Source organism: Etheostoma spectabile, chromosome 7 (genome assembly GCF_008692095.1).
Source record: "Etheostoma spectabile isolate EspeVRDwgs_2016 chromosome 7, UIUC_Espe_1.0, whole genome shotgun sequence".
Taxonomy (NCBI): domain Eukaryota; kingdom Metazoa; phylum Chordata; class Actinopteri; order Perciformes; family Percidae; genus Etheostoma; species Etheostoma spectabile.
The window spans coordinates 6,609,395-6,620,425 of NC_045739.1; the positions used below are offsets into that span (position 1 = coordinate 6,609,395).

General features: G+C 39.5%; 1 protein-coding gene across 1 annotated transcript in view; it reads left to right on the forward strand.

Moving 5' to 3' along the window:
* slc17a9b (solute carrier family 17 member 9b) overlaps window positions 1-4,833 on the forward strand; it is a 9,484-nt gene extending 4,651 nt beyond the window's left edge. The window contains exons 8-13 of the mRNA XM_032521304.1: window positions 655-742; window positions 837-871; window positions 1,015-1,130; window positions 1,818-1,873; window positions 2,026-2,055; window positions 2,411-4,833. Of these exons, the coding sequence (XP_032377195.1) occupies window positions 655-742; window positions 837-871; window positions 1,015-1,130; window positions 1,818-1,873; window positions 2,026-2,055; window positions 2,411-2,589 (504 nt within the window). The 3' untranslated portion in view covers window positions 2,590-4,833. The remainder of the gene's footprint in view (window positions 1-654; window positions 743-836; window positions 872-1,014; window positions 1,131-1,817; window positions 1,874-2,025; window positions 2,056-2,410) is intronic.
* The last annotated feature ends 6,198 nt before the right edge of the window (window positions 4,834-11,031 follow it).

The window sequence follows — 11,031 nt, forward strand, 5'->3', positions numbered from 1 at the left end:
GCAGGGGTGGCTCAGGTGACTAGACCGTTTAAAAGGCTACTGACAGCCAAAATGCATCTGTAACACTAGACATTTACACATTTTACAAATAGACAATTAACATCAAAATATGAGGAATGGTTAGGATAACAGGAGATTGAATATTGTGATCATTAACAGAACATATTAACTTGATAAATAAACATATATATATACAAGCATCATTCCAGGTCTGTCTTTGAGGGCTAAAATAGGTAACGTATGGCTACCGTGACCGTCACAGCAGGCATTTGGACAAAAACCAAGTAACCAATCAAGTATTGGACAAATTAAATGTTGACCTCATTGTGGAGCTAGAGGATAAGTCAGATGATCGCCTAAGTCATTCTGATGCATCATCTAAAAAATGTTATGCTTATCCACCAGGTAGTTGTAGATGTAGAGTTTTTACTGGATAAATGACAACTCGGACCTGCTGGTGGCGCTGGATAGTTTTCAACTTCTGGGCACCAAGACGTCTGTACAACACTTTGTGACAACCCATCCAATAGATGATGTGATATTTCAGTCTGGACCAAAGTATTACCTAATACACTACTAGAAATTACTTAAGGCTGGTATGTTCCCTGCTGGTTCTGGTCAAGTTTTTTCACAGTCAAAAACCTATGTTCCCAGGGTTGGGTTTTCAATGTCATTCCCTGGTTGGTGGCCATACCCTCATCCCTCTTCAGTGGCTGGCTATCTGACAACCTCATCAGTAAAGGTAGGGCAACTTATGAGCACATATCAGATTTTTATTTTTTTACTGAAAGCAGCTGTGTAATTGAGTGTCCTAATTTCTTTCCTTATCACCACAGGCTTCGATACAGCCTCAGTGAGGAAGTTGATGCAGGTAAGATATTTAACAGTTGTCTTTATATTCTGTGTGTATGTCATATGTTATTTGTGTGACTGTTCCTTTTTACACTCGCATAGATAATCACTTATGTAAGATGTTGATTAATGTTTTTGTGTGTGCATTCATTCTTCTGTTAGTGTTTCTCAATGGGTGTGTCCAGTGTGTTTACCCTTCTTCTATGTGGCAACACTACCTTCCCCTGGGCTGTAGCATTTGTGTCTGCCACCATGGGCCTCACCACCTTCAGTCACAGGTACTAGCACCTAGAATGCCCTAACTCACCCTCTCTCACTGAAGTCAACACCCAAGGGTCAGTTCTGTGTTTTGAATTCCTGTCTTGAAACCATTTTAAACTATTACATTCATTTCCTCGGCTATGACGACAGCACCATACAGCAGCCTTGGTTAGACATTAAAGTGCTACCGTATTTTGAAGTGCAAGTTAATATACAATTGCTGTGCTATGAGTATTTATGGCGACAATATGGTGAGAGTCTTTTCATGGGGTTTGTTGATCACAAGAAATTCAATTAACATCACCAGACTTATCCTTTTTTAACTGTGTATGTCCTTCATTTTATACCAAGACAAATACACAAGCAGGTGTAAACAATCTTGGGTGAGTCGCAATCAAGGCAAAACGATTACGCAACGTGAGCACAAGTATGACGTTGATTCCGCAACAAGAAAAACACATCCACACCACACAGGTGTGGATGTGTTTTTCTTGTTTGGTGCTCTTTGTCTTGTGTTCTTTAAAAGTTGCCTATTATTTTCATTCTTACTTTACTTTTTGATGTTAAAATATCCTAAAGTTATGCTACAATTACTCCAGGACTTCTAATATATCTCCAAATGTTGGTCAGGACAAATGAAGATTTTATTTTTACCTTTGTGAGGTTGATGAAATTGCTAATATGTTTTTTTTGTTTTTTCACAGCGGTGTATCTGTAAATGTTCAAGATCTTGCTCCTTCCTGTGCTGGAGCTTTATTTGGTAAGTTTAAAAAGTACATATTCTTGACAAGTCCTTATGAAATTTTCATTCACACGAAACATTTTAGCTTTTATCAATTTTTTAAAAGCACAGATGAAATTTGAATAAAGTCTTCAATTTTATATATGTGTACCTGCATTTTTTTTTTGCAGGTGTTATGAATACATGCGGTGCTTTCTTAGGTAAGTTTCTGGCGGCGACATCTTGAGACATGTGATGAATCTTTCACCAGCAGCTGCTAAATTACACCAATCTATTGAGTGAAATAGTTAACCCACTTGTCTGAATTCAAACTTTGATCTGATGTGTCTCCTGTCAGTGATGCTGGCTCCTATGTGCCATGCATATTTCATCAAGGGAGCATAATGGAGTTTGTGTCAGATGAATAATACAGGGAACATAGATTGACAGTTTGTGGTCCTGTGAGGGATGTGTAATGGACTGTGACATTTTCTCTGCGGGAAAAACTGAACAATCGCATTTACTATACTGTGTGCTTAATGGTGATTGTGTTTGTGCGTGTGTGTGTGTGTCTAGGGGTCCTACTGGTGTATTTCTCGGGGTATCTCATCGAGGCCACAGGCTCGTGGGCATCTGTGTTTGCCCTTATCACCACCGTCAACCTGCTGGGCCTCTGCACCTTCCTGGCCTTTGCAGAGGCGCGCAGAGTCGACATTGACTGTAGTAAGGTCCGCCACCACGACATCCACATCTAAATCATCCGTCATCAGAGGGACAAGCATTCTATCCCTCAAGGGGGATACGACCTGGAAAACCAGCAGCTAGGACATTATCCACATTGGAGAACTAGCCTTTGGATAGCAAGTAGCACATGGACAAAGCCGGCATATAACATCTGGAAAACTTTGATTGGCTCTGTGTCTGGTTGAGGAAGTACTTCAACAGTTACTGAACAGCACACAGCAGAGCCTGTACACTGTTACTGAAAAATCTTTGGGCTAGAACGTCAAATCCTAGAAAATCCCAGCTGGGTTAGAGGATGCGCTGTCATTTCTGGGTGGATTTGGAAGAACGTACACTACCTCCAGATCTCAGCTTGTGTAGGGCGTGGTGGCTAAACTGTTGCTGGGTTACTGTTTACGCTTGTTATATGTTACAGAATGTGTTACTTAGAAGGAAAGAACTCATTGTTATACACATGTTGTTATATGTGAAAGGGGATGGGTGTGGTAGTCTCAGGAGCTCTCTGACAGTTGACGTGGTGTGTTCTTACCCTGCAGGGGTGAGGGAGGCGGTTTGGGCACACGTGTGTGACGCAGTCCAGCCTCTCGCACCTGAAGTCTTTTATTAGTACGCCCCACTCACCCATCACTGTCTGAGTGGCACCTCATTACCCAGCCACTAATTACTTGGCAGGCGCTGTAATGTCCTGTTCGATCTACTTTCTATAGTCCCCATCTCCATGGTTACACGCTCATCATATTGTTAGAGTCGGAGGGGGTGAAAGGGATCATGGGAAACTGTATGGCAACAAGGCTTTCACTGAGTGTGTTTGTTGTCTCAAATGATGTTTCGAGTATGAAGACCAAACGTTTTTCATTATTATTTTCTTTATATGTGCTTGCATGTATTAGAAATACCTCACTTAATTATTTTCGGTACTTATATATTTATATGGCCTTATGATCTTTTTGGTTAATTTTCAAAAGATTTTTTTATATACAATATATATATATATATATATATATATATATATATTAATAACTTAAATGACAGGAACAATAAATATATTAGGTAAATATTATAGGTAAGTAAGATATCAACAGTGTGATGCAGTATGAAGCTTTCTCACTTCTTCTTGTCTGACCTGCACTTTGGTCCATTATATCATTTTGGTGACACGAGGAATGTTGCAGGGCAGGTGAGAGGATTAGAAATCTTAGGTTCAACACAGTTGAGGAGGTGGAGAACATTTAGCGTATGGATATTACTGAGAATTATGTAGCAATATAAAGGTAGCTGCATATCTCCGGCTGAAAGTGATTTGTAGCTTTCAGCTTTGGCATTCACAGCACATTTAATTTTCAGTCTTGTTTACTTGACACATGTACCTTTTTTAAATCTATGCATTTATTATTTTGTGCCTGATTTAAGCAATGGGAGAACATTAAGATATTCTTACTGTCATTTATTGATTATTGTACATTGGTACATGTTTGCCTTCTTTGTAGGAGTTCTGTTGCTTCCGTCGGACTTGTAATTGTTATTCCATACAAAGGCACATACATTTTCTTGGATGTTTTCTATAAAAACTTGGAAGTGTATCCTTTAGCTAAATTTTTTGATCGAAATAGATTTAATTTCTGACATGATCAATATGGTTCTTTTATTGTCTAGGTCAGTGGATACAAAAAAAAAGGAATTGGATTTTTTCCAAACCTTTGCTCACTGTCTTTCAGAGTAACAATACATTTTCAGTATCAAACATATTTAGATTGTGTTTGTTTAGAATTATTTATTTTGATATCTAATCTGAAATTGATATATCTGCGCCAAATGTCACTTTGATTCTGTACCTAAACTATCTTTTGTAGTGATCATACACTAAGTGTATACGTGGATTGTTCAGATATATAATTTATTTACACAAAACCATGGTTTAAGACACTCAGCCTTCAACATTTTCTTTTGTCGAAAAAAGATGCTCCACATTCCTCAGATGTTTTGCCTGCTTTCATTGTTTGTTTTTCTGTTACTTTTACTCTTATCATGCAAAATGTAAAGATGTACATGAGAAATAATTGGAGTTCTGTTCCACAACATATCTTTCTGTAGGTTCCTGAAAGCCTTCTGACAAATCTTTTTTTGATTACATGTAAGATATGTAGGATAAAGAAGAATACATTCCTGCAAGAAAATGCAGTATTCTAATGCTTTCAAGATAGGTTGTATTGAGAAGCATTAATAAAATTTGAATAAAAAATATATTTTGTCAAAACCGGGAAGTTGTTCAGTGTGCTGCACTATCTGCATGTATTTTCTCAGTAGTGCCACATGGAGGCAGCACAGTATCAACAAAAAGAAGAGCACATTTAGCCTCTAAATACTTTCTACTGCTATGTTGAATGGACGCCTTCTATGTGGGTGATCTCCTAAAGTTTTCATTGGGATGACGTATAGCAAATATTACCAATGACTACATGAAAGAGTCGTTTCACACATATATGCACTACATAATGAAAAGGTTTTTTTGCACTATGAAGCCAAGAAGCATTTGTCTGTATATCAGTAGCCAATTCCGCATGTGGATCAGCTGCTGAATAGGGTCTGTCCTGTTCACACCAGCAGCTTACTACAGGCCCAGATCCCGAGTTGGGGCTCACTGGACGTACAGTATGTGGCGGCACCATATGGCAGGATGCTGTGTGCCATGTTGGCTAGCTGGCACTGCCCACGTGTGAATGGCCAGACGCTAGTCAACCCAACCCACTCCTTCTCATGGGACCGAGTGGCTCGGGTTGTCATGGAGACGGGCGGCTTGTGCCTGCCGCGTGGCAATTAAAAGAAAGGGAGGGGGGTCACAAGTAAGTGAAAGTAACAAGTCAGATAGAAGTCAGTGGAGTTGAGTGAGTTGGCAGTGAATTTAGCCTTTGACGTAAAGTTCATACAAAAACATTCATGGTGTTAAAGAGGTGGTCAGTCACTTATTGGAGTGTTCTCGCTGACAGTAAATAGTGTTGTAAAAGCAGACATAATCATGATGAGTGGCCCACTATTTAATTAGCAGAGATGAAACACTGTGAGGGTGAGTGTAGAGGAGAGGGGAGATAAACCCTCCCCCAACTTGTCGGCTGGTAAGAGTAACCCAGTAAAGGCAGGCCCCATCAGAGAGCCAGAGATACATGTAAATGAAATAGCCCCATTAATTAGTAATTAACATCAAGTTAATGACATTTCACTGTGTCGCCATCTCATCCTATGTCCTTCCTCTGTGGTGGAGGGGCTGCCTCTTTGGTCCCTGATCTGAATGCTAATTAGTGCAGGGCTAAACTGCCATATAAGGCGACCTAATACGTTTGTAATATAAAGGCCTTGTTTAAGACTGGTCATTGTGTGGGAAAGATTAATGACTTTGTACTGGTAGATCAGGAGACTTTATAATTCTGCCCCTCCTTAAAGGCCTGTGATATTGAGTTCCATTGACAGGTTTTATGTGCTAATTGCGTTGCGCCTGTCGCCTAATGTTGGGTCATCCCTTATGACTTAGAACTACATTTAACCATTCTCCTAGTTTTAAAAATATATCCAAGAAATATTTCTGTTAAAACCTAAATGGTTTGGTATGTCAAATGTAATTATTTCTGTGTCTTGCCTGGTTTGATTGAGTTTGAGGGCCCTGTAGTGGATACTCTCTCATTTGTTTTGGGTACCCTCCTGAGTCTAAATCAGCTCTGTGACAAAGATAATTTTACATGATTTGAGTGCAGCCAGGGACAGTGTCTCTGTGAAACTAGATGAAACATGAAGTTAACACTCTCTACACAGCGGCGTTCCCGGAATGAACAAGAACGTCAGCTCCAAATTGTAGGAAATGTATTTACACATTGATGTGTGAGATTACGTCCTGCAATACTAAACTGTGCTTTGAGTCTGTGGCAGTTTTCTCTGTCTCCATTATAAATTCCTCTTGTTTCCTATCACCATCTCTGTGTCTGTTTCTGCCTCTCTACTCTGTTGCCCAATTTTTTTTCCAAACTCTGTTCTGATACACAATTGACCCTTTAAAGGGATCCCCTGAGCCCAAGCACATCCAGCATCAGCACACCACACACACAGGCCGACGCACACACACATCCAAATATGTTGATTTCTGTCAATTAAACCCCATCAGCTGTTTGCCTCCTGCTAGACATATGGCCTGTGTTAAATCTAAAGAGCGAATGGAGCTGCTATTGAGAGGGGCATCATTTTAATGGAACCCTGAGGGACAAGACCCACACCTGCGCAATAATAACATTAAACCACACTCAACCCACTGGCCAGATGAGGACAGTGTTGGTTTGTGTGTGTGTGTGCGTGTGTGTGTGTGTGTGTGTGTGTGTGTGTGTGTGTGTGTGTGTGTATGTGTATGTATGTGTGTACATGCTAATTCAGCACTACCAGAATTATGAATATTAGTCTTTACAGAACAAACTATCCAACACTGACTTTTTGTTTTTTTTAAACTAACATTGTAGTAATGTCAGCTTCCATAGGCTCCACAGGTACAGTATGATGAGTTTGAATCCTTCTTCACAGTGTTTATTTTCTGGTTTCAGAGCAACACCGGCAGCAAAGGCTGTTTTCAGCCTCTAATATTTGTTATTATTATTTAAGCCAGAAAAACAAAAACACGAAGGCAGCTCTCCCCTGCAGACAGAGTCATAGTGCAGAATTTTTTCGTATTTTGCCAAATGAATGGTTATAGCGTTCACAGGTCCTCAGTCAGAAAATGGAGACAAATGACTGAACAAATGTTAAGAAATATAATTTTAGAAAACAATATGGTGCTGTGCCTTTGGCGGGGAGTGTCAGATGCTTAGCTTTGCAAGGAAGAAGGGAACAAATGAAATACTCTCACAACTGTGTAAATACCGCAAATCTTTGTGCCATAACAATGTCTTCACTATGAATGCTTCTATATTAGGATCCACAGTGATAAACATACCAGTCTAACATATATAAACACACATATATACATATATATATATATATATATATATGTATGTATATATATTTATATATATATGTATGTACTGTATATAAAACAATTATTTCCGTAATCGCTCAATTTGCTCAAATAATCGGTATACAAAATGTCAGAAACGACCAAACATTGAAGTTTCTGTCAGTCAAGTTTACCAACATGAAGCAAATCTTCACAACTGATTGAAGATGTTACACATATTTGCTTAAAAATGACTTTCATTCATCAATAATTAAAAACGTTTCAGATTCATTTTCGGCCTGTTGCCTAATTCACTAATCAGATAATCGTTTTAGCTCACATTTTTGTGTAGAATATGTAAACTGGACATACAATCAAATATGAATTTAAAACATACTGTACATATCTTGCTATGTTTTGAATCCATTGTGAGAGATTATGAATAAAGTATATTGAGGTCATGTGTGTAGCATGTGTGCAGTTCTTGCACTGTAACTAAGTATTCCATTGTTGATTAATCTGGTGATGATTTCTTTTTTTTGGGCTATAAAACATCAGAAAATTGTGAAGAACAGTCTAAAACCCAAAGATATTCAATTTACAATGATATAAAACAGAGAAAATCTGCAAATCCTAAGATTAAAGAAAAATCGAAATCAATGACTACTGTACATTTTGCTTGAAAAATGTTACGATGAAACATAATATTTGCTGAAGAATTTTCTGTCAATCAACCAATAGATTAGTTGACTAATCAGTGCAGCTTTATGCAGATCTTTCTTAATTTCTGAGAAAATTATGAAAAATACTTAGTTATATTCCTTTAAAAAAAGGTTAGAGGAAGATTCCTGCTGAGATTAACACAGAAGAAAATCTGAAATGTTGTTGAATAGCTCTGTTCTGCTTATTATTTTTACTCATAGTTCCTAATAATCTGCAGCATTCTGTTTGTGCATGCTCGCGAGGAGGTTAAATACCCCACCCCCCCCCGACCTCAGCACCCCACCACTCATCTGTTCCAGCTCTCCCCGGCTTCACACCGCTCACATCTCCAACACCACCAGATCTCCCCTTTTTTCCTGCTTGCTCTTTACTAAAGTTTGGCTGTCAATCAGCAGTGGCCTCAGGCAACAGGCACTGATGAAAAGACCCCTGAGACAAGGAGACCCAAATTAGATTTCAATAAGGATGTTGAATATTCATATCAGGGAAACATCTAAAGGTAAACGCTTTTTGATCTCTACGCACAAATATCACTTGTGTGCATTCCCAGGTCCTGGCACTGTGGTTCTACAGTGTTTTCTCCCCCAGCCTGGTCCGGCCCGGCCTCAGCTCTGTCTCACTCCTCGGGGGATGCGATGGAATAATGATGATGGGCTACAAAGGAGAAAAAGAGCCATAATGAATGTTTATACTAAAGGGACCCAATAGAAAGGGCATCCGTACTAAGTATTCAGTAATTAGTATTTAGCAGAAGTTGATCGCTGAGAGCACACATTCAAACACACAGAGACAGACAAATACACACACACACACACACACACACACACACACACACACACACGCACACATCCAGGGAAGAATCACTGAGGCATAATCATTTGCTCTGTAAACTTTAGACAGAGGGAACCTCCCTTGACAGCAGCAGTCAAAACACAGTTTCATTTCTCCTGTCAACATGCTTACTTTATTTTTATAATTGATTCCACTTAGGATCTTTCTCCCCAAAATGTCAACAGTATTCACTGGGTGGCTGTTTATTTTTCTGAGCATACCTGTGAAGCGCTCTACAGAATCATAATTAACAAGTTAACATTGCACATTGTAGATGAACATGTTTCCTAACCCAACTGTCTTTTTTGTCATACTTCTATGGGCTTTTTGCTTGTCGACTGTACTGGTTAAAAAACTAAAAAAGGGCCAACATCCTCCTAATACCCTGAAGAAATTGCTATCACTGCCATCTTAGTGGAGATGGAAATGTGTGGAGATGGTGGAGGATGTGGGGGGATGCTTTGGTTGGGAGAGAGGGAGGGGAGACTGCCTGAGGCTCTTTTCCCCACAGAGTCCACTTCGCTCGGGAACACGCTATGAAGCGAGTCCCGAATTGCGACCAAAGAATGGAAACCCCGTCTTTTCTTGACGCAGGAAGGGACCATCTAACTAATAGTATACATCAACGTATATCATAAATAATGCGTCAAGAGTGGCTATGATAGTTCTGATCAAGCAAACTGTGGCTGATGATTCAGGGAGACAAGCCAACTTCATTCTTCAACAAGGCTAATAAAAAGAAAGCCATTCTCAGCGTACATAATACTTTTTCTCTTATTTCTCTCACTCTGTGTTCTTCTCAACCTCCCCCACCCCTTCCTTACAGCATGATGGTCAGTCCATTGCCAGGCAATCTGGTCTGTGATGTTGCTCACACCTCCATAGAGCCAAAAAAAAAAAAGAAACAAAACTTTGATATGATGACAAAGATATGATGACTTGCCCAGGTGGTGTGTTTCACTGGTCTTTTGGTCTTGCAGGGTGAGGGCAGCCAACCAAGGAATGTGTGTGTGTACATCTGCCTACAGTATATGATGGTGTGTTTACCCCAGGCCCTGTGCTGTGGTGCTGTGATGCCGAGTGTCACCCCGCTCCGGCCTGAGCCCTGCAGCCAGAGAAACCAGCTGTGAAACTGACAGGTTTGTCTTCTGCACTTACCTACATTCTTTCCTTGCACACACACACACACACACACACACACACACACACACACACACACACACACTGCGCTTTCATGGCCTGAGGTTTAAGTACACATGCACACAATCCTCCCCCCCCCCCCCCCCACCTACATCCACACATTTCCACAGACCATCACACAAGCTGCAGGCAGTCTTCTCATGCCCTACAAACCACAGTGCAAGGAATATGCTTACAAAGCTCCGTATGGCAACTCTTATAACCTGAACACATTTTTACAATTTGATGAAAATTTGTGAAGAAATGTTTTCCATCAATATTCCTCATCATTCAAGCACTAGACCATGCTATGTTTCAATCCAGTTTAAGTGCAGGTATTTAATGTCTTCTAAAGTTACAAGATACATTAGAAGTCAATGCCTCTTATTTAAGAAAACAAAAGGCAATATAATGGTGACAAAAGCAATCTATGGTGATATGTAGAAAAACATATACAGTCAATTATATTTGTAAAAAAAACACTGACTAACTAGTAAACCTGACAACATTTAAAAAACACAGGAAAAAGGTTGTTTACTTTGCCTTCATTTTACTAACGTCATTAAGTCCAAAACATTATAAACTGTTGTCTTTTGCACATTTTATTTTTCTTGACAACCTTCATTCCCTGAGAGTTCAGGCAACATTTAATTAGAAATTTAACCTAATAAACTAGCCGATCCTCATAAATGTTGACAGGGATCTTCATGATCAGATATGACTTCATTCTCCCATGTGAATGCATGAATCTAGCCGT